Source organism: Podarcis melisellensis (assembly GCF_964234715.1).
Source record: "Podarcis melisellensis genome assembly, chromosome: 5".
NCBI lineage: Eukaryota > Metazoa > Chordata > Lepidosauria > Squamata > Lacertidae > Podarcis > Podarcis melisellensis.
In genome coordinates this window covers 384,424-406,711 of record NC_138537.1, presented here as the reverse complement: position 1 = coordinate 406,711, position 22,288 = coordinate 384,424, and the positions used below count along the sequence as shown (strand labels likewise).

General features: G+C 54.3%; 2 protein-coding genes across 2 annotated transcripts; one reads left to right on the top strand and one right to left on the bottom strand.

Annotated features, from left to right (window-relative positions):
- Positions 1-369: 369 nt before the first annotated feature.
- LSG1 (large 60S subunit nuclear export GTPase 1) lies at positions 370-10,562 on the bottom strand. Its single transcript, XM_081912222.1, has 14 exons — positions 10,414-10,562; positions 9,260-9,386; positions 9,060-9,180; positions 8,189-8,275; positions 7,777-7,863; positions 6,805-6,865; positions 5,731-5,910; positions 4,373-4,786; positions 4,154-4,255; positions 3,433-3,575; positions 2,851-2,975; positions 1,462-1,541; positions 1,105-1,281; positions 370-834 (listed from the first exon to the last, which is right to left on the bottom strand). The coding sequence occupies exons 1-14, from the start codon at positions 10,504-10,506 to the stop codon at positions 664-666; spliced, it is 1,968 nt and encodes a 655-aa protein (XP_081768348.1). The 5' UTR covers positions 10,507-10,562; the 3' UTR covers positions 370-663.
- A 9,148-nt stretch (positions 10,563-19,710) lies between these two features.
- FAM43A (family with sequence similarity 43 member A) lies at positions 19,711-21,334 on the top strand. Its single transcript, XM_081913404.1, has one exon. It carries the CDS (start codon positions 19,832-19,834, stop codon positions 21,194-21,196), a length of 1,365 nt encoding a protein of 454 aa, XP_081769530.1. The 5' UTR covers positions 19,711-19,831; the 3' UTR covers positions 21,197-21,334.
- Positions 21,335-22,288: the final 954 nt, after the last annotated feature.

Genomic DNA, 22,288 nt, shown 5'->3' with positions numbered 1-22,288 from the left:
GGGAGAAAACCATCTGGCTCTGGAGGTGCCCCTCTCCCAGCTGGAGGGCCCAGGACCCCTGGCAGTTGCAGAACATCCTGGGGGGAAAGGCTGGATGGCAGAGGGGGCCCTTTTCACAGGCCAAAAAGAAAGAACATGAAGTCCTGCCCGGAAGCCAGGCGGGAATGGGCAGTGCCCAGAAAGGAGCCCTGTCAGGCTGGCAAAGCAGAATCAGAGCTTCCCTCTAAGAAGCCTTGGAAACAGCGGCTGCGAGGGGGTCTGGTGCCACGGGGGGGGGGGGGAGGTGTCAGAAAGTGCACTTGAATGGTCAGGACAGGACAGGGGTGCATCTCGATCTACCTGCCACACTTGCAGAAAGACAATGATGGCAAAGGTAAGAAAAATTTATTGCCAGCAAGAGGAGAACGGCCTCCTGCTCCAGGCTTGGGCCACGAGGCCAAGTGGGTGCCAAGCAGCAGCTCCTCTTCTTCCAGGGGCTTTGACCAGAGAGCCTCACAGGGCCGGAGCGCCTCTCCTTGGTCAGGCGCACCAAGGGACAGTCCCCTGCATGGGGAAGGGGGAGTCCAGCCCGTGGGCTCAGCCACAGGGGCGGGGCGCCTCTTCTTGCCTCTCTTCTCTGGTGGAGGTGAGATCCTGCCCAGAGAGGGGCAGAGGCGCACAGAGTCAAGCCTCCAGGTGTTTCGTGATGCGGCGGATCTTCTCCTTCTTGTTCCTGTTGCCGTGCTTCTTCCAGGGTTTGCCTCGGGCGTCCTCAGCGCCGGTCGCGGAAGAGGGGCCTCCCGCTCGGTTGCCCATCAGGCACTGGCTGCCTCTGGTCAGGGCCCGGACGTTCTCCTGGGAGAAAGAGGCAGGCCATGTCAAGGGGGAGCCTCCAGGTGTCGGGGGGGGGGGGGCGGACGGACGGACAAGCAATGTCCAGAGGGGCACAAGCCCACCTGGGGAGCCAAGAGGCCAAGTTGTGTGGGCAAAGAGGAAGGCAGGGGGCAGCCCAAGAGGCCAAGCAGGATTTGACCAGGTGCACTATATTTCACACAAGCAGGCGTCGGAGCGGAGCGGGTGCCTGGTGTGTCCCCCCCCCCCACATGCATGCATACAGCCCCTGACCTGGTGGAAGAAGGCTGAATCCACCACATTCTCGATCTGCTTTGCTCTGGGGCTCCTGCCAGGCAGCCCCCCGGCCTCACGCTGCCCGGCCTTGCTCTGCAAGGGGCATCTTTCGTGATGCAACTGGAAGTCCTGGGGGTCAGTGCCAGGAGGCGGGTGGCAGTAGAGCAGCTTGCCCTGTGAGAAAATGGGGGGCGGGGGGAGAGGCAGGCAGCAGGAGAGGGAGAAATGAAAGTCAAGACATGAGAAGGTAAGGATTCCAGCCCCCCCATAACACATTTATTTACTCCATTTCCAGCACGCCCCCCTTCCTCCCGAGAGCCTTGAGGCGGGGGCTCAGGAGTCCCCAGCACTTACACTGACGTAGTCCTTCAGCACATAGCGGGCCGAGCGGGGCTGATCAGGCTGCCCATGATCCGTCATGAAGCCTCTCATGTCTTGGGCCAGGCGGAAGGAAGGGAGGAAAGAGACAAGGAACCTTTTAGCTTAGAGAAAGGGCAAGTATCAGGCAACATGGTAGAACTCTGTAAAATGAGGCATGGCATGCAGAACACAGACAGAGAAAAGGTGTTCTCCCTCTCTCCTGACACGAGAACTCAGGGGCATCCCATGAAACTGAAAGGACCGTTCAGGACCGATAAGACAATCTCCTTCTTCACACAGCGCAGAGTGAAACCCTGGAACTCCCTGCTGCAGGAGGCAGCGATGACCACCCCCTTGGACAGCTTTACAAGAGGATTCCATGAATTCATGGAGGAGATGCCTATTGAAGGCTCCCAGCCACGGCCGTAATGTGCCACGTCCACGGCTGAAGGCAGCCATGCTTCTGAATACCAGCTGCTGCTGCTGCTGCTGCTACTCTTGTGCTCACGTTCTGCTCCCTGGCTCCCCACTGTGGGCATCTGGGTGGCCCCTGGGAGAAGAGGCTGCTGGGAGAGACGGGTTCCCTTGGGCCTGATCCAGCTGCAGGCTCTTCTGATGTTTGTATGGAGGGGACAGGGCAGGCTGCCACAGAAATGAGCCGGAGCAGCTCTGGCAGAAGAAGGGCTCTCTGCGCCAGGGGATTCTGGGCCAACGCCTAAGCGCTGCTGAAAAGGGTTCTCTTCCACCAGGCCTGTGCAGGCGGCTAAGACGTCCCGTTGTCCACTTTTAACTTTGTAATAATAATAATAATAATAATAATAATTTATACCCCGCCCTTCCCAGCCAAGACTGGGCTCAGGGCAGCTAACACCAAATATAAAAACAATTGAATGAAATACAGCTTAGAAAACAAGATTAAAATACAACATTAAAACATTAAAATGCAGCCTCATTTCAGTGGAAACTCAAAAACTTTTTTGGGGATAAAAACGTCTAGTCTTCACCAAGGCTAACTTTCCAGACTGGTCCTACATGAGCCAGAAAAAAGCCAGGGAAGTCCCCAAAAAGGAGTTCCAACACAGAAGGAGAAAGGAAAAAAGAAAGAGGGGGAGGGAATCAAATTGATTCCAAGCCAAAGGCCAGGCGGAACAACTCTGTCTTACAGGCCCTGCGGAAAAAAATCAGATCCTGCAGGGCCCTGGTCCCATGAGACAGACAGACAGGATCTTTAGTGTTCTGTTTTATGTTTTGTGGAGACAAAGCTATAGAGAAGTTACTTTTCTAAATCCACAATCAAGTCAGGCCATCCTGGGCCAGAGGAGGAGCAGCCCCTCGGAGGGAGCCAAACCCCAGCGCGCAGCCCCTCGCAGGGCGGCAACTCACATCCGTAGGCCGTCAGCAGCTCCTCGGACGTGGGCGGCCGATCGGGCGGCTCGTCCTCTCGAGGCCGGATGATGTTGATCCCGTAGGTGGCCTCCAGGACCGGCCGGGGGATGCGCTGGCAGACGTGGGCCAGTGAAGGAGCAAGCGGTGGGGAGGGGGGAGAAGGGTGCCCAAAGCGAGACCAGGCCCCCCACCTCGGCAGCTGCCCTCCTCACCCCCCAAAACAGCTCTTTCCCTTGCAATCGAGGCTGCCTCTCTCTGCCCTGCCCCTCTGCTGCATCTGGAGGGGCATTTTCCTGAAACAGCAGCGAATCAGGAGATGCCCTGTCTTTGTGAAGTGGAGCAGGTGCAGCTGCCCATCTCCTGCCCATCTCAGTTTGAACAACTGCCCTTCCCGGCCAAGCTACCCAAAGGCAACTGAGGGGAACTCAAGGCGACTAGAAAGCCCCCACCCCAAAACAGCCAACTCCTGTCTGAGGCAGGGCTGAAGCTGAGGACCCCTGGCCAGACTTGGCTGCTCTGCAGATGGAGAACTGACTGAGTTTATTCCCACCCACCCCCCAGAAAAAAGCAAAGGATATGAGAGAGACGGGGGGAACGTGGTCCCTCATCTGGTCGATGGGCAAGATCCCGCTGCAGATCATTTCCGCCTTGGTGGAGACGAAGGAGGGCATCACCAGGCCAGGGCAGTCGCAGAGGCAGAGGGCCGGATCCACGTACAGCGTCTACAGGGGGGCGGGAGCAGCAGAGGCGCTCAGATACCAGCCCCCTAGAGCCCAAGTAGCCTCTGCTGAGCAGAGAAGGCAGCTCTGGAGGACCAGCACCAAGCAGGGCGAGAGCAGCTGGGGCTGCCGGAAGCTCCTGGCCCTGCTCCCTGGAGGCTCTCCTTGGCCTCCCCTCCAGCTCCGCTTCTTAAGGTAAAATCAAAAACTGGAAGGCGCCTTGGCAGCAAGCAAGGAGGAGGGCAAGGCCAGGATGAGAGGCCGGCAGGACTCCGGACTCCTTGCAGGAGGGGGCACAAGGGCAGGAGTCCAGGAAGAAGGCAAGAGTAGAGACTCTGGGGCCCACCCCACCCCCACCCACTGCCCTCCTAACCTGCTCCTAGGAGATGGGGAGGTCTATGGGGCTGGGGCTGGGGCCACGTCCACTCTGCCACAGCTGGAATTTCCCCGAAGGCGAGGGAGCTGCCTGGCAGGTGCAGAGAACTTCCTCCCATGGAAGCGGGTCCAGCCCTCACCCCTGCCCCTCCCGGCCTGGCAGCAGCAGCAGCCATACCCTCCACAGCCGGTCAGCCAGGCAGTACCTGGAAGTGCTTGGTGTGACCCGGTGTGGCCGACACAGAGACCTTCTTCTTGCCCAGGATGGTGTTGATGGTCGAACTCTTCCCAACGTTGGGGTAGCCCACCTAGGGAGAGGAAGGGAGGAAGCGGCTGGCACAGAGGCAGGCCTGGCACACCGGCTCCTCCCCGCAGCACCAGAGGAGGGACAAGCAGCCCTGCTCCAAGTCGGTCCCCCAACTCACCAGCCCAACAGTGACTTCGCCTTCCCTGACCTTCCTCCCAGAGTGAAGCGTCCTCAGGATCTCCAGGAGTTCCTCCTTTTGCACTAAGCGGCTGCTGTTCCTGAGCGGCAGGCCCTGAGGGGGTCCTGCTGCCCTCTGGCCCTGGGGGGAATCAGTCCTGCTTTGCCCCACGGACCCAACAGGGGCTCTGCTCTCCTCGTCTTCAGAGCAGGTCAGCCAGGCGTCCTCCTCCTCCTCTTCCGCACAGTCCTCATAGACGTCGCTGTCTTCCTCTTCGCTGCTGCTGGGCTCTTTGTTCCCAAGAGGCCACGAGAGAGCGCCAGGTCCCCTTTCCACGTGGCGACTTGAGGTCTGCACCTCCTCCTCACTGGAATGGTCCTCGTCCAGGCCTGGCTCTTGCGCAGCTTCTGACCCCTGAGCAAATGGGACAGAATTCAGGGCAGGTGCCTCTGCCTGCAGGCTCAGCAGAACACCCCTGACGCTGGTTTTCATTAAACAAGTCTAGAACCGCACCTCTTGCAGCGGCAACAAAGAGGCTGGCTACCAGAATTAAACACTTAGAATGTAGAAGCACGAAACACAGAATGGCTGTTACCTGGAAGGTGGAGCTAGCTTGTTTCCTGCGGATCCAGAGGGTGGGATCCAAATCAATGGATTCAAGCGGCCAAAAAGGAGATTCCGACTCAACATCAGGAAGAACTTTCTGGTCGTAAGAGCCGTTTGACAGTGGAACAGTCTCCCTGGGGAGGGGGCGGACTTTCCTCCTTTGGAGGTTTTTAAGCAGAGCTGAGGTGCCCACCTGTCAGGGGGGCTTCAGCTGAGATTTCTGCATTGCAGGGGGCTGGACAGGATGGTTCCTGGGATCCCTCTCTTCTAACTCTAGGATTCTATGAAATACCAACTAATGCCTGCCTGATCACCTCCCTCGGGAGGCCAAAAGAAAATCCACAGGTACATGAAGCCCAATTTGGAAGGGAGAAGAGCGGGGGGCTACAGAGCCACCTCCCCATCCTGGTGCCCTCCAGATCTTCTGGCTGCTGGGCTGGAGGCCGACTCTGACAGAACCGGCTCACTGCTTATGCCCCATGGAGGTTAAAGTGGAGCCCCTCTGCTTACACCCCATGGAAGGCTTCTCTTGTGCTGCAGGGTGTCTGGGGAGTTTTCTAAGAGCCTGAGCACTTCTCTTCCACAGAAAGTGTTTTGATCCTGGGAGTATTTGCAAGGAAAGGATCCTGCGTGCCCAGCGGGAGGGAGGTTCTTTAGAAAAAGGAGCGTTCTGAAAAGCCAAAGCCTTGAGCGCTGCCCCTGTGGAAGCTGCTCCCTCCGCCCCAGCTGCCTGCCCCCGAGGCGTCTGTTACCTGAGAGCTGTCCTCTGCCAGGCGCCTGGCCTCCTCCAGGGCAGACCAGAAGACCACGCGGACCCCTTCGTCCTGGAAGAAGCGGGCCCAGGCGCAGCGCTGCTCCTCGCTCAGCAGGTCGGCCTTGTTGAGCAGGAGAAGGTTCTCCTTCTCGGGGCTGATCTCTTTGGCGTAGCATTCCTGGGAGGAGAGGCAAGGCGGGGAGGCAGCAGAATCACCCTCCAGACTCAGGGAAGAAAAGCAGAGGGAGAAGAGCCCTGTGGGGGGGAGGGCCCTCTCTCCCTGCAAGGGGCGACCTCCGTCCCAGAGTCCTCCTGAGGCCTCCCTGCATGGCCAAGCCCCACCCACCCCACACTCCACAACAACTGGGCCCATGGGAGAGATGCAGGGAGTGCCCATGCAGTGGCAGGCCAAAGCGGCTGGCTGGGCATCCTTGGGACGTGCGGCGATTGACAGGCGGGCCCCTCTGTCCTCCCTGGAGGGTGCTTTGCGCTATTTAAGGGTGTTTGGAAGACTCTCCTTTCCTGGGTGGGGGAGGGGCTGGACTAGATGGGCTTCTCAGGTCCAGAATGCTCCCCTTCCCCTTCCCCCAGATGCTGGGGAAGGACAGGAGCTCAGAGGCAGAGCACTGGCTTTGCAACCAGGAGTTCCCAGGTCCCAACTTCAGTATAAGGACTGGGACTGCCCTGACTGGAAGCCTGGAGAGCCGCTGCTGCCAGCCAGTGTAGACACTAGATGGACCAAGGGTCTCGCCCAGGATAAAACAGCCTCCTGTGCTCCTGAAGAGTCTGGGCAGAGTCTGGGTTTGCTTGGCACACAGCAACACAGGAAGCTGCCTTATCCTGAGTCACACCCCTGGTCCATCTAACTCAGTATTGCCCGCACTGACTGGCAGCAGCGGCTCTCCAGGCTTCCAGGCAAGGGACTCTCTCCCAGCCCTCCTGGAAGATGCCATCGGCCACCTAACCTGGGAGCTGCAGCACAGAGCAAGGACCCAACTGAGCAGGGAACAGGACAACCCCCCACCCCCCACAGCTGCCCAGTAAATCCCGCTCCCCGGCTCGCTTCACCTACCAGATCGCGGCATCGGAAGAGAAGGGGGTTTCTGGCATCCACAATCTGAACCACAATATCACTGCAAGAGGAAAGGGAAGGGGTGGCTGCTTCACTGGCCGCTAGCTCCCCCCTCGCCTCAGTCAGGGAGGAGCAGCCCAGGTTGGAGAGACAACCATAGCAATAGCATGTAGCTATTCAGATGGGGGAATCCCAGCTCCAGCAATTCAGGCACTTTCACACAGCAGCCCCTGGCAAGGGCTTTTGCGGCCAGAAGGCATCTTGGCTGCCTTCACACTGAGGCCTCTGGAACGGGAATCTTTTTCTTTTTCATAGTTTTTTAAAATTAAATTTTCAATTTATACATCTCAAACTAAACATTTTACAAAATACCATATATCCAATGACTTATCTCCTCCTCCTTCCATGGTTCATTTTACTTATCTATCATTCCTGCATATTTTACTGTAACCATTTTAGTCAATTCTGCAACTTACTTTATTCGAACATTAACCACACTGTTGAATTTATCTTAATGCTGCCATCATCTTTAGCTGTGCACAGTTATTTTCCAAGTACTCAGCAAAGATTTGCCACTCTTCTTTAAAGAGATTCTCTTCTTGCTCTCTTATTCTATATTTTAAACCTGCTCATTCTGCAAATTCTATCATCTTAAGCTGCCGGTCCTCCATACTTGGGATCTCCCTCACTTTCCATCTTTGGGCTAACAAAACTCGAGCTGCCATTGTTGCATACATAAATAATTTTTTCTGACATCTGGGAACTTCAGTCTGAACTATTCATAACAGAAAGGCCTATGGACCTTTTAGGAATGTTGTTTTAAACATGCTTTGCAACTCATTATAAATCATTTCCTAATATTCTTTAAGCTTTTCCCATGTCTCTGGAACAGGATTCCAACCCGTTCCTACCACCAGCACCAGCAAGCAGCTTCCAAGCAAGGGAGAGCCACAGGGCAAGGACCAGATTTACCTTCTTTCAAGGACTCGCCACAGCTGGCGCCAAAAATCCAAGTTCCGCTCAAAGGGGGTCAAAAGGAGTTTCTGTTCTTCCTCCAGACTGGAATGGAAGGCGGGAAAGGAGGAAGCAGGAGAGTGTTAGAGGCCAGGATGATTCCCCAGGTCAGAGGCTTCTGATCTGGACTAACAGCTTTCTAACTGAGGCAACAGCATTTGAGAGGGAGGCGTACTGAACCGCCTGTTGAATAATGCTGCTGCTCCGGTGGGCTTCTTGATCCCTGCCCACACTGGCTCATGGCTCCACCCTGTGAGAATCCTCCACAGAAAGAAACCTGAGATGTTGTGCTCCCAGGTGGCGTCAGGGGAAATGCAAGCCCCCAGAGGCCCAGGCCCCGCAAGAGGAAGCAGCAGCAGGGGGCACTTACCTGGCGAGCCGCCTCCTCCACTCCAGGAAGCTGTCTCTTTCTGCTTGGTTCAGCATCTCAGGACTGGTCCGCTTGTCCCAACGTGGCCTGCTCTCGCCAGACACAGAGGAAGCCATCAGCAAAGGCAGATTATGGGGTTTTATTAGTATGGGGTGGTGGAGGGATAGAGATTTCATGCTTTGCAGAACTTGCCTCCCAGCGGATATCAGGATAGTGGAATTCCACGTTACCATAAATTCTTGCTTCCCTAAAGCACCTGCAGTTTGTTTCAGAACAGACACACTTTTGCTTCTATATTTAGCCAACTGCTCTCCACAGAACTACCATGTTCACTCTCTCAGAAGTCTGTACAGGTCCATGTTTTCAGGACACAACTTATTTCTATTGTTTTAAGATTTTTAATATTGTTTATAAAGCTGTATCCCACCCTGCAACCGAAGAGTGATGGGTTGGTAATAAACAAACAAATGATAATTAAGTCACTCTTTCCTTGTTTCCCTTTCTATTGCATTCATTCTTTTTGATCAAGTCACAGGATTCAATTCCTACATCCCAATCACAGGAGTCATCCCACCAAGTCTGAGCTTAGCTTAGCAAGCTACATTTTACTCATTAACACAGAAATATCAAAAGCTATGAATATTATGTTCTCTTTTACAGCTTTGACCGCAAACACCATTTTCAAACTAGAGAGATCTCTTGCCATTACAGCCACACTACAGGTTGTGTCTCTCTTTCCACTCTCATGCTTTATGTGGCACAGAAATGCTACTAAACCGGCAGCACCCTCAGGCTGCAAATAACACAGGGGATGTGGGTGGCAGCACAGAATGTGAAAGGTCACCAGCACCCTGAACTCTGCAACACTCACCTTCTCGGGATGCACAAGAAGTGCTTGTTCTGCTCATGCAACTCTTGGATCTTCCGGGTCTCTTCCTTTGTCAACAAACCAGTCCGAGCCTCAGGAGGAACAATCTTGATGTTCAGCTTCTCTGCAGAGCAACAGAAGCTGTCAAGAGCAGCAAAAGTGTCAGGATATGGAACACAGGAACATCCTCGCCAAGGACTCACCTGCCACAAATTCAGTTCCTGCCAGCTCAGCAGTAGCCAAGAACTCCTCCAGCGAGTTCTGCTCGGTGACGGACTGAAGGTTTAGCCGTCCCCAGTCATACCCGTCGTTCAATTCGCTGGTGTGCAGCTGTGAGGGAAGAGCAGAGCATTTGAACCCCCTCACCAGGCCAGCTGCAGGGCCCACCTAGGCCAGCATCATGTTTCCAGAAGCACCTGGCCAGATGTTTCCAGGAAGCTTCTGGGCAAGGCAAGACGGCTACCTCCACCTGTTCTCCAGTGCTGGGTAGCCAATGGCTGACTGCCTTGGCACAAGGAGGTTCTGCTTTAGCTGCTTTCCTGACACGGGAAGCTGCCCCCCACTGAGAAGGGCTGGCAGCAGCAGCAGCTCTCCAGTGTTTCAGATGGGGGGGCAGGTGATTCCCCACCCTGCCTGGAGATGCTGCCGGGGGCTGAGCCTAGGGTTGTCTGCATGCAGAGCCTTGGAAGCCCACGTGGCCCAGGAGCAGAGAAGGGGGGTCTGGGAGTGGCAGGGGGTGAGGGGGGCAAACAGGGCTGGCATTCCCACCACCACCTCCTCAAGCCTCCACTCTTCATGGCTGAGCTGCAGGGAGCAGAGTAAGTGAAGGGAAGGGGGGGGGAGAGAAAGACTATCTCTTTTTCATGCTTTATTAGTTGAAACATTGTATAAAAGAAATAAGCAGTAATTGTTAAAAACAAAATAAAGAATACCAAATAAAGAATCATTTGTTCCTAAATTGATACTGTATTTGCTTTGTACATCATTTTGCAGCTATTTCTGACATGACCTCCGATCTTCCCATTATGTTCTCAAATTGGATTTCTTGAATACGCACCTCACTTTATTTTCTCCATATTATATAACTTCATGTCTTATAAAATTATCCTATTTGCATACAGCAGCTCAATCAATACCTGCCAACCGATTCACGTTTTGACAAGGTTCTTTTAGACAGACTTTGTAGAGGCTCCTAGTGCAGGGGAGCTTCCGGGGAGGTGGGCGGGCACACCCAGCGGAGCCTCCCTGCCCGACCCAGGGCAGCCTCAGCCCACCTCGCCGGGAGTCCCAGACCCTCTTGAGCTGGAAAGGGTCCCCCAGAGCCATCTAGTCGAGCTCCCTCCCTCCCGCCACTCACCCATCCCTCTGCCGCCCGGCGGCCCCCGCGGCCCCCGCTGCGCTCCCGCATGAGCGCCCGGCCCAGCCCCGCCGCCGCCTTCTTCTTCCCCATGATGCCGCCTGTGCTCGGGGCCCCTCGGCCACCAACCGGAAGGGGACTGCGATTGGCGGGACTCCTTCCGCGTCACGTGGCCGGGCTGAGCCAGTAGGAGGGCGCGGCCGGGCGCGTCGCGGAGGAGGCTCCGGCGGGAACCTCTGGCGGCCACCTGCGGTTCCGGGCGGCTTATTCCGCGCGCCGCCAGGGGGCGTCCGAGCCGCGGGGAAAAGGCGGCGGCGGGGAGGGCCAGGGGCCACGTGACCTCCTCCCGGGCCTGGTCGGGGCCGCGCACGTGGCCGAGTCGCCCAGTGGGAGGGGAAGGGGTCCCCGAGGGCATCTAGTCCAACCCCTGCGAGGCAGGACAGGGGGCCAGCCCAGGAAGGAGAGTCCAGCCCCTCCCCTGTCCCCCCCCCAGCACCACCCGCCTCCCACTAGGCCACTCAGCCTCTTTTCCAGCCGGGGGCCGGTCCACCGTCCCTCAGGCCTTGCGGGGGCCGGACGAGATTTTGAAGGGGGGAAATATGAGCGAATTCCTGTGCCCCACAAAGAACCCAGAGATGCAGTTTCAATCAAAGCACACATTCTACTCATGGAAAAACACGCTGATTCCTGGACCATCTACGGGACGGATTTAGAAGGTGATTGGGCCGCATCCGGCCCCCGGGCCTAAGGTTGCCCACCCCTGCTCTTGGGGTTGCTGACTGAAAGGGCGGCGGTTCGAATCCCCATGACAGGGTGAGCTCCCGTTGCTCTGTCCCTGCTCCTGCCAACCTAGCAGTTCAAAAGCACGTCAAAGTGCAAGTAGATAAATAGGTACCACTCTGGCGGGAAGGTAAACAGCGTTTCCGTGCACTGCTCTGGTTCACCAGAAGCGGCTTAGTCATGCTGGCCACATGGCCCGGAAACTGTACGCCGGCTCCCTCGGCCAGTAAAGCGAGATGAGCGCCGCAACCCCAGAGTTGTCTGTGACTGGCCTTAACTGTCCAGGGGTACCTTTACTTTTACTCTAGAGCAGGAGAAAAGCTTGCTCCCTCCTCCATGTAGCAGCCCTTGAGATATTTGAAGATGGATATCTTATCTCCTCTCAGTCTCCTCTTTTTCAGGCTAAACATATCCAGGTCCTTCAATCATTCTTCATAAAAGTTTCCAGACCCTGGATCATGTTGTTTGCCCTCCTCGGAACATGTTCCAGTTTATGAACATCCTTCTTAAATTGTGGTGCCCAGAACTGAACAGTGTTTAAAGTATGGTCTGGCCAAGGCAGAATAGAGTGGGACTATGACTTCCCTTGATCTAGACACTATAATTATAATTATTATAATTATTAATTATTTTTATTATTATCTGTTCCCTGCCCATCTGGTTGGGTTTCCCCAGCCACTCTGGGCAGCTAGACTGCTGATGTAGCCTAGAATAGCATTATCTTTTTTTGCTGCTGCATAACACTGTGGACTCATGTTCAGTTTGTGGTCTACGAAGATTCTGAGATCCTTTTCATATATCTTGCTAGTAGGCCAGGTGTCCCCCATCCTATATTTGTGCATCCGGTTATTAAAGTGCCCCCACCCTATAGAAAGCATTATCCAGAATAGTGGTTTGCATGGCCACTAAGTAAAAGTCAGAACAGTAACAATTAATTGCACTCCCCCCCCAAAAAAAAATCCAGTTTAAACTATTCAGTTCTATTCAATTAGTTCAACAAAACTGATGATCTTGATCCAGTAATATGAGCTTTTCAAAGTCTGGTAGTTATTTATACCTCCAGTGCTCTCCTGCACACACACCCCTACCTCAGCAGCACCCACCCCCCCACCCCCCCGGTGATGCCACCACAACCCTCAGGGGGCAAAACCACCCACTTTGAGAACCAATGAATTGAGAAGTGTAGCCACTGTGTTTCCTTAGAAGCCAGTCAAATTGTTCCTCTGCCAGGTTCTAAAAGATGGGTGAATAACTCAGTACAACATCAACACCTGTAAATACCAATTTCTGTAGTCGTGCCGTGGAACGCCCTCCCAGCAGATGTCAACAGATAAACATTGTGTTTTTTAAAAGACATTTGAAGGCAGCCCTGCCCAGGGAAGTTTTTAGTGTCTGATGTAGTGCGTTTTTACTATTTTTTTGTGGGGAGCTGCCCACAGTTGCTGGGACAACCCAGTCAGACAGGTGGCATATAAATAATAATTATTATCATTATTATTATTATTAAAGTTTCCAAAGCCATATTGACCTCGGGCCAAAGACTGAGATTCTAGCACAGAACCACATCATGTGTCAGAGCATTGCATGTGGGTTTAGTAAATTACTTCAATGAATGTGCCTTCCTTTTTTTTTTTGAGCAAGAATTACAGACAGATTTTCTTCAGGATGGAGGAGGAAATAAATGCCCATACCCCTTCTCTCACACAGTGGCTCCAGTCTTGGTAACAGACACACACAACTTCTGTTTGCAGCTGCAAAAAGTTTTGTACAACTTCTCAGTGACACGTGTTGTTTGGCCTTGAGCACACTACAGAGCAGCTCAGTGATGCGCAGCGTCTCAAGGCAACAGAAAGGGACATAATGCAGAGCCCCCTCGCCAGGGCTGCTTCCAGGGCCAAATTTAGGTTTGATAAGATCCTAAGCTACTAAAGGTAATGGGGCCATTTATATGTCCAGCTGTCCTTTGTCAACAACAAATTGTTGCTGGTTTTTTGTGTTGAATATATGCTCTATGGTAATTTATGGACATAATAGGTATCTAAAGCCATTTGCACATAACAAAATATGTATTTTATCAAAGTAATTGTTGAGAAGTCCATGCAGAATGCAAAGGCCATGCAGAATGTAGGCACCCTATATATAGAAATGAGCAAAGCAGGGATATTTGAGGGAACAGGCTAGCAGGCGGGGCCCATGACTTACATCAGAGGAGCCTACACAATACAAAACACTGTTGCTGGATGTAGGTTTTATTTCATTTTTTTATCTTATATTTTGGAAATGTACATCTAGTTGTTTTTTGGGCCCCCAGGAGAGTGGGGCCCTAAGCTAGAGCTTGTTTAGCTTATATGTAAATCCAGCACTGGCTGTATCTCTGGGCGGGTTCATTTACATGCTGCCACCAAGCGAGAAGAACACTTTGTGCACCTGGCAAAGGGGGCTCTGAAAATAGGCCATGAAAACTTATGCAAATATAAATGAAACCGGGGGGGGGGGGGGAGGGAGAGAGAGAGAGAGAGAGAGCGCCCAGGAACCAAGTGCTGCAATACTTGGTGACTCTGACTTCCCCCGATTGCCTGAGCAGTGCCCTTGCAACAGAGCCAACTAGGCAGATCCCCTAAATGAGGCTGCCTTAGAACAGAGAGCCACGAAACTGACTAGAGCAGAGGTTGCCAGAGATCCCCTCTGAATCTAGTGCAAGATGTAATCAAAGCAGCTGGACAAAAGCTGCAGAGTTGGAAGGGACCCCCAAGGTCTTACCCACCCCCTGCAATGCCAGAGTCCTGGCTAGGGACTCCCTGACAGACAGCCATCCAACATCCGCTTCAAAACCTCTAGTGAAAGAGAGCCCATCATCTTCCCAAGGAGCCTGTTCTTCTGTTGAACGGCTCTTCCCATTAGAAAGTTATTCCTGTGCTAGATAACTAATTGGACCATATATTGAATAGCCCAGTCTGGACACCACATTTGCTACAAAAGAAGAAACATCTCATGATGAGAGTATTAGATGAAAGGAAGATGAAAGGGAAAGCAGAGAGGATCACACAATCTCTTCAGGACAGTTGGAGGCTATTTAAAATCGCAGTGGCTCCTCTAGTCCCTGTTCTCACAGTGGCTGACCAGATGCCTGGGGGGGGGGGGAAATGTTCCTATATTGAGATCTGGGCTTCTAAACTTTTTTTCATATATTATCTAGAATTCGCAGTGAGCTGATGATTCCGAAAACAAAACTGCCGGTAATCGTAGGGCCATTAAATAAATTTATGGTGCCGCTGCGTTTCGAATGCTGTGTCCTGTTCTGGTCTCCTCACCCCCCAAAAGATACTGTGGATTTCAGAAAGATTCAGAAGAGGGCAACCCAAATGATCAATGAGATGGAGCAAATGTTTTATTTTGAATGACTTTAAAAGAGGTTAGACTTTAATCAGAGGCAGCGATGCTTCTGAAGGCCAGTTCCCAGAAGCCGCAGGAGGGGAGAGTTGCTCTTGTGTTCGAATCCTGCTTGCGGGTTTCCCTCTGGGGCATCTGCTTTGCTGCTGGGAAAACAGGAGGATGAACCAGCTGGGCCCCCATTGGCCTGCTGCCCCTTCACTCAGTTTGAGAACGCAGACCAGGTTAGAAAAGGATCCTCAACTCCAAGTGGGTGTCAGCAGAGTCAGGGAAGCTGTAAAAGATAAGTAGACTTCAAAGTCCTGCTTTTACAGTGACCACCCAAAGGCTTTCCTTGCAAACTGGAAATCTAACCAAAATGAGAGGAACAAAGTGAGCACCTCCTCTGGCCAAAAGAAAACACTGAGCTGGGTATCACTAAAAACAATACAAGTGTTTTGAAAAGAAAGAAAGAAATCAGAAGCAGGAAGGCAACCAGGAAGGAAGATGATTAGACTGTTAAGGTGACAAAAGAATGAACAGATTACTGGAAATGTTTTCAACAAAGGGTGCGGAGAAGCTGACTTAATCATTTACATTGGTCTTAACTGTGAAAGATCATCTTCAGAAACTCACACTGGCCACTGTGTTTGTTTTGGGTTAGATGGAAGTAACAAGAGAGGAAGTTCTGGGGACAAATGACAAATTGAATCAATAGCCATGTCCAGACGGACACCAGGCCATTCATAAATATCTCCTATGTGAAACAGAATTAAGAGTCGCGAGGGTCACCAAGTGTCATCTAGCCCAACCCCTGCAATGCAGGAAGCCCAGCTGAAGCTTCCCTGGTGGATGGCCACCTGACCTCTGCTGAGCAAACCCCACAAAGGAGAGTCCACCTCTTTCCAAGGCAGCCCATTCCCACCTCAGACGTCTCTTGCTGTCGAAGAGAGACTCTCCTTACAAATACATGCACAGTATTACAAAAATCTGTCTCTTCGGTGGATGACTGGGACATGACAACATTTTATAGGTTTTTAAAAAATAAATTATTGTGGGTAAGTTGCATGCAGATGAATTGAAATGAAGATGATGAGAATGATAATAATAAAGTATCAACGAGAACAATACTTTAGTAACAACTCATTTACTTCTCCAAAGAGATCTCGGAAGTGGGCTGAGAACCAGGCAATTTTTCGCCTGATTCCAGTGTTGTCCTGTATCCTTTTCCCCACTTCTTCCTGAGGTTGGCACCTGCGGCAATTATCCTGGCCACTGGAAGGACAGCAGGAGGCAAGCAGGTGAAGCCTTTTTGGTGGCGTCTCCTGCACATGGAACACCCTTCCCAACACCCCGGGAAGCTCACCAGGCACCTGCTTTGTTATCCTTGTGCTGCCAGGAGACCTTTAGTTTTCTCAGACTTTTAAACATTGCTATCCTGTAGAGTATTTAACGCTTCTTGTTTACTTTTACCAATTGGGGTTTTTGCCCTGTGCTGTCCTGAGTCTTGCCAGGTTCATCTTCATTGGATGCCCACAAATTCTACTGTCAGAAGAGAGGAAGAGACTTCTCCCCATCCACTTTCTCTCTGCCAGGCATAATTTTATAAACTTCTATCACGTCACCTTCAGGGCAAAGCCATGACTACTGCTTGTCCTATGACTGCTAGTATTCTGATCTTCTTCTCTGGTGATCCCTTGTAGCCAAGTAAGATTGTCTTCCATAAACACGGTTTTAACCATGAGTCCGTAAGTGACTGTAGAGGCCAATTCTGGATCCGCACGTCCTTCCACAGTGGGGACATTGGTTTCTGGGCAGGAGCTGATCATGGTGAGGGTTTGCCAAGCATGCCTTCCTCTTAGCACGTTTCTCCCTTGCATCCTGAGTTCAAGTGTCTTCAATGCACATGACACCTTTGGTCAAGGCTGTTCTCCAACTGGAGCGCTCGCAGGCCAGTGTTTCCCAGTTGTTGGTCCTTATATTACATTTTTTAAGATTTGCCTTGAGACAGTCTTCAAACCTCTTTTGTTGACCACCAACATTACAGTTTCCATTTTTAAGTTTGGAATAGAGTAGTTGCTTTGGAAGACGATAATCAGGCATCCAAACAACATGACCAGTCCAACGAAGTTGATGTTGAAGAATCATTGCTTTGACACTGGTGATCTCTGCGGACGGCTGCTGGACAGATTACAGACTAATAGGCTCCACGTTGGCTATCAAGATTATACCTCAACACAGTCTTCAAGGAAGGAAACCAAGTTGCAAAACGAACACTCAAGCCCTTCTAGTATTCTGTATTGATATGTTATTAGGGGTCCAAGATAGTTTTGTTTTTGTCTTTTGGGCCCACACTTTCCCTGGAAAAACCCCGTGTTTACTGCTGAATTGGAACAAACATCAAGCTGTGAAAAGCCCAAAGGGAGACTTGTCCCTCTTCTGAAGTGGTCCTAAAATAGCTCCTGAATGAGATTTCCTGTGCTTTCCTGGAAGGGATGTTGGGGGCAGTCGGCTCCCACTTTCTCTCCTTCTCTCCCTGCCTACCCTGGCAGGATAATTTTTCCAGTTGTCTCTGCAGCTTCTCTCCAGCAGCACACTTCCAGTTTTCTCAGCATGCTTAATTTTTAAATTTTATTTTACTTTTCTCTCCTTACCATTCTTACAGAAATCGCAAGCAAACAGTATATAGTACTGTATGCCCAAAACGTGTATTGGGAGAATCTCCTTTTGTATATGTTGAATGATTGTCTGACTATTCAGGTTTCTGAAAAGCTGGTTTTCTGATAATCTGATTTTCTGGGTTTCTGATTCTCTGGCTCTCTGCCATGGGGGAGAGCTGAGGGTAGAGACAACACAAAAAGCAGACTATTGATTATAGGAAGTATGAACAGGAAAACATGGGGCTTTGGGGGTCTGAGGCAAAAAACACAAGTGGAATCACTGTGCCCCAGACCTAATGGGAAATGGGGCAAAGAGGTATGGGCTTAAGGGGAAGTGTGGCTGGGCCTCTCTCAACGAAAATGTCCCAAATGCTGCAGATTTTATTTGTAGGGGACTCTTTGGTTGCCCTTTTCTGAACCCTCTTCCAACTCCACTGCACCTCTGCCTCCAGGGAAACCTCAGCAGTCAGGGCAGACAAAGACAGACAGGAACTCTTGGGGACTCTTGTCAGTTAAACAACCGGAGGCAGAGAGAGAAAGGGAGGAGGAGTAAACAGGCCCCGAACAATGGAGGGAAGTGAGTAATGGCACATTACAAAGGCCTGCTGCTCACATCTGCGTAACACCAAATTATATTGGGGATTCTTTCTGCACTGCCCACGCCAGGATGGTATAAGGGGAAAACTCAGCCTTTGGGGCAGCAAAAACTTGAGCAGATTGTAAGGAGTTCTCCAAACTGGGTGACTGGGCAACAACATGTCCAAGGCTGGGAGGGTTCTTGGTTTGCTTTGCTTTCATTCTTGTTTTCATTATGTACTTTGTGGTTTTATTTCGGTGTCTTTTTGCTGTGCCCTAACCCCGAGATCTTCGGATGAAGGACAGGATACATATTTAAGAAATGATGTGTCAAGTGATGCCCATGGAGGCAAAGAACCCTGACCTCAGATGTGCACAGATAGGGTCTGCGTTGGCAGCAGCTGACCGGGAGAGGGATCTTGGGCTGTGGGGAGAAATCCGTGAAGCCAAGGAACTGGGGGAAGCAGCTGGAATCCGTGCTGGGAATATTCTCATTTGACTGAGTGGAAAACAGGAAGCTCTGCTTTTCCCTTCCAGCCTAGGACTGCCTGCACTACCCTGACATGCAGCAGCTTCTCAAGGTTTCAGGCAGGCAGGAGTCTTTTTCAAGCCCTCCCTCAGGAGGCTGCCAGGGATGGAACCACTGCCCTTCTGCATGCCAAGCAGGTGCTCTGCCACTGAGCCACGGCCCTTGCCAGCAGACCTAACAGCTCCTTGACACATCACCTAAACGTGAAGCCAGCAGTCCTAACGGAAGAAAATGCTCCTTGACATACCACCTAAATGTGAAGCCATACTAGACAATGCTCTCCTGACCATTAGCCCTGGTGGCTTAGAAGGGGAGGGGCAGTAATCATTGTGGCAGCTCGGTGCAACCTCCATATTCCAAAGCAGTCTATCCCTCAGTCAGCCCTGGCAAGGGGAACAACCGCCAGAGGGGCATCTGCTTGTGGGAGACGGAAAAGTCACCTTGTCAGAGTCAAGATGCTGGGATGTTCCCTGGATGGAGCCTTTGGCCAGGGAGATGCCGCATTCTTCTTCTCACATCAAAGGCGTAAAAAGACAGTGTGGAATAGTGGTTACAGTGACAGACGACTGGGATTTGGGGGACCCGGGTTCAAGTGGCCACTTCATCCATGAAACTCTCCTGCCTGACCATGGGAGCCCGTCCCTGCCTCTCAGCCTAAGCTCCCTCCCAGGGCTGGTGTTGTGAGGATAAAAGGGGGAGAGAGAGAGAGAGACCCCTGGACCTTGAGCTCCTTGGACGGGGGAAAAACTGGGACATAAATGCAGAAACACGGAAAGAAAGAAACAGAAAACAGGACCCGGGAGCTCCGTTTCCTAAGATGGTTAGAGATGCGGAGTTCTGTTTGCTCTCCCGTTTCTCCCCGTTCCCGTATTGCGCCCCGTCCTCCGGCTCGCCCTCCCCCGCCGGGATCTGGCCCGAATTCGCCCTTTTGCGACGCGGTTCTTTTGTGCCTCTGCTTCCCCGCTGCGCCCCGTCCTTGCCGCTTCTCCGGCTGCCCAGCAGAGGATGCGACCGGCGGTGGGCGGAGAGGCAGCAGCGCGCAAACGCAGCCGGGAACGCCAGCCAAGCCTCCCCCTCCGCCCCCCCCCCCGGTGGTCGCTCCCTCCGCCTTGAGCTCCCCGTTTTCAGCCGCGGCGTCGATCCGGGGCCGCACGCGCATCTCCCCGCCTTCCCTCCCCGGCCGGGAAAGGGGAGGGCAGCGGGCCGGGCTCCTCCTGCCTCGGCCCGGTCCCTCCCTCCGCTTCCGTCGGCGCCGCCTCCGCTCCTCCCCGGCGGGGCTTCTGGGCGCCGCCGGCCTATATTTAGCGGCGCGGCCGCCCGCGCGGAGCCCCGAGCAGCGGCCGCGGACGGGATGTGAAGCGCGCTGCAGCGGCGGCGATGGAGACGGAGCGGCGGCGGGTCGGGCGGCGGCGGCGGCGCGGCGAGGGGCGGCGGGCGCGCGCGCCGATGCGGCGGTGGCAGGCGGGGGGCCCGTGCCCGGCTGTCCCCCTCGGGCGCCCTCGGGATGCGCGGGCGGCCGGGGCTGCGGCGGGCGCCTCCAGCTGAGGAGCAGCAGCAGCAGCAGCGCCCCGGGCCGGCCGCGCCGTCGGGCGGCGACGCCATGCTGCCCTGGAAGAGGCACAAGTTCGAGCTGCTGGCCGTGGACGACGAGCAGCTGACGCAGCAGCAGCAGCACAAGAAGACGCAGCAGAAGCCCCGGCGGCATCCTCCGCCTCCTCCGCCGCCTCCTCCGCCGCCAAGCGCGCCGTCGGGGAAGGGCAAGGGCAGCTGCTGCGCGGCGGGCGCGGGGAGCCTGCCCTGCTCGGCGGCGCTGGGCTCTCTGGCTCGCGCGTGCCCGCCCGAGGGCGCCCTCAGCAGGATGGGCAACCTGTTCCGCTGCAAGCGCAAGAAGTTCCGCGTGAGCAGCGAGGCGCCCACCTACACGGTGCTCTACCTGGGCAACGCCACCACGCTGCAGGCCAAGGGCGAGGGCTGCACGGACGTGGCGGTGGGCAAGATCTGGGCCAAGAGCGAGGCCGGGCGCCACGGCACCAAGATGAAGCTGACCATCGGGCCGCAGGGCATCCGCATGGCGCCCGCCGCGCCCTCCGAGGCGGCCTCCCGCCCGGGCCACCTCTACCTGCTGCACCGCGTCACCTACTGCGTGGCTGACCCGCGCCTGCCGCGCCTCTTCGCCTGGATCTACCGGCACGAGGTGAAGCACAAGGCCGTGCTGCTGCGCTGCCACGCCGTGCTGGTCTCCAAGGCCGAGAAGGCGCGCGCCATGGCGCTGCTCCTCTACCAGACGTCGGCGGCGGCGCTGGCCGAGTTCCGCCGCCTGAAGAAGCGCGCCGACGCGCGGCACCAGCAGCTGCAGCAGGCGGGCGCGGCGGCGGCCGACGGCGCCATCCCGCTGGTGCCGCTGCGCAAGCTGCTCCTGCACGGCCCCGGCTGCTGCTACAAGCCGCCCGTCGAGCGCAGCCGCAGCGCGCCCAAGCTGGGCTCCATCACCGAGGACGCGCTGGGCGAGGAGCTGGAGGAGCGCGCCGCCGGCCTGGCCAACGGAGGCGGCCCCGACGGCGAGGACGAGGAGGAGGGCGACTGCGACGACGACGAGCTGCTGGCGCCGCTGGGCGAGGACGAGGACGACGACGGGGCGGACGCGGCGCCCAGCCTGGGGCAGCTCATCTGCGACCTGGGCGAGCTGGCCATCGGCAACGACGTGGCGCTGCTGCGCGCCGACCTGCGCGTCACCCGGCTCCTCTCGGGCGAGAGCACCGGCAGCGAGTCGTCCATCGAGAGCAACGGCCACGACGGAGGGTCCCCGCCGCCGCCGCTCCAGCCGTGCCGCGGACCGGACAGCCCCGAGCCCGGAGGAGACAGCGGCTGACGGAGCCGTCGGAGGGGCGGGAGGCAGGGGAGGCTCCGCCGAGGCGCAGGGACGACGGGCCACGCTTGCCGGCGCCCTCCAGGTGGGACCCTCTTTTGCCCCCCGGGGCCACCACGCGAGACTCCCCCTCCAGGCAGAAAAGCCCCGGCGCATTGCCTCCTCGGCCTTCAGAGAAGGAGCCCCGACCGGCCGCCCGCTCGCCGGTAGGACCACCCCGCTCCCGAAGGGGGTGATGACGCCCCAGCTTCTCGGACCCCCCAGACTTGCCAAATGCTTTTCCGTAACCCTGGGGGTGGGGAGGGGTGTGTCTTGTTTACAGATCCCCAAGGGGGGAGGGGGGTCTTCATCCCTCCTTCCCTGCCTGACTCTCCTTCTACCCTTCCTCCTTTTTTGAAAAAACGTGTGTCTCCCTCCATGGTTCCTTCCATTCCATGCTGTGTTAAGAGATTTATTGTTTTTCTTTCTTTTGCACTGTGGTGAAGATCATGGAGACCTTTTGGGGGTGTTTTTTTTAAAATTATGAGGTTTGGCGAATATTATTTTTATTCTCCACAAATCCATTTTCTTCTCCAGTCTAAGTGTTTCTATAGATATGTATAGATATATTATTATAATTATTATTATATCTTTTGCTGTGCAAAAGGAAACTGTACATGTGGATGTTCACTTCAACCCATGGAAAACACAAATGTATATCTAATACATTTAGTTGCTGTTGTTGTTCTTTTTCTTAATTTCTGGAGCCTGCCTTTGTGCTGACCCCATGGCTCTCCCCCAGGCCTGTGCCCCCCCCAGCCCAGTCACATCTTCTCTGGCTGGAGCTGCTTGACATTCTTTGGTATCCTGGGGGGAGAAATGTGGGAAGGGGCTCTTTATGGCTCAGCCCTCCCCACCTTCCAGTATCCAGCCAAGCAAGGATCTCTGGGCCCAACTGGATGGGGAGATTCACCACTGCCCCCCCCAGCACCCTTCTCTTGACATCCAAAAGCAGGTGGGTTTCTGTGCTTGTAACTGCACTAGGAGGGATGAGAAGCCTCCTCTTGGTGCTGGCAGAGAGAAACAGGTGCCAGGATTTTACCTTCCCCTCCCTCA

Bases quoted from the DNA above. Each gene is read 5' to 3' on its own strand.
- LSG1 (XM_081912222.1), bottom strand. From the start codon at position 10,506: ATGGGGAAGAAGAAGGCGGCGGCGGGGCTGGGCCGGGCGCTCATGCGG. The intron at 5,911-6,804 runs GTAGGTGAAGCG...CTCTCCTCCCAG, and splicing joins TCTTCCGATGCCGCGATCTG to GAATGCTACGCCAAAGAGAT. The intron at 2,976-3,432 runs CATATCCTTTGC...TTCACTGGCCCA, and splicing joins CACGTTCCCCCCGTCTCTCT to CGTCTGCCAGCGCATCCCCC.
- FAM43A (XM_081913404.1), top strand. From the start codon at position 19,832: ATGCGCGGGCGGCCGGGGCTGCGGCGGGCGCCTCCAGCTGAGGAGCAG.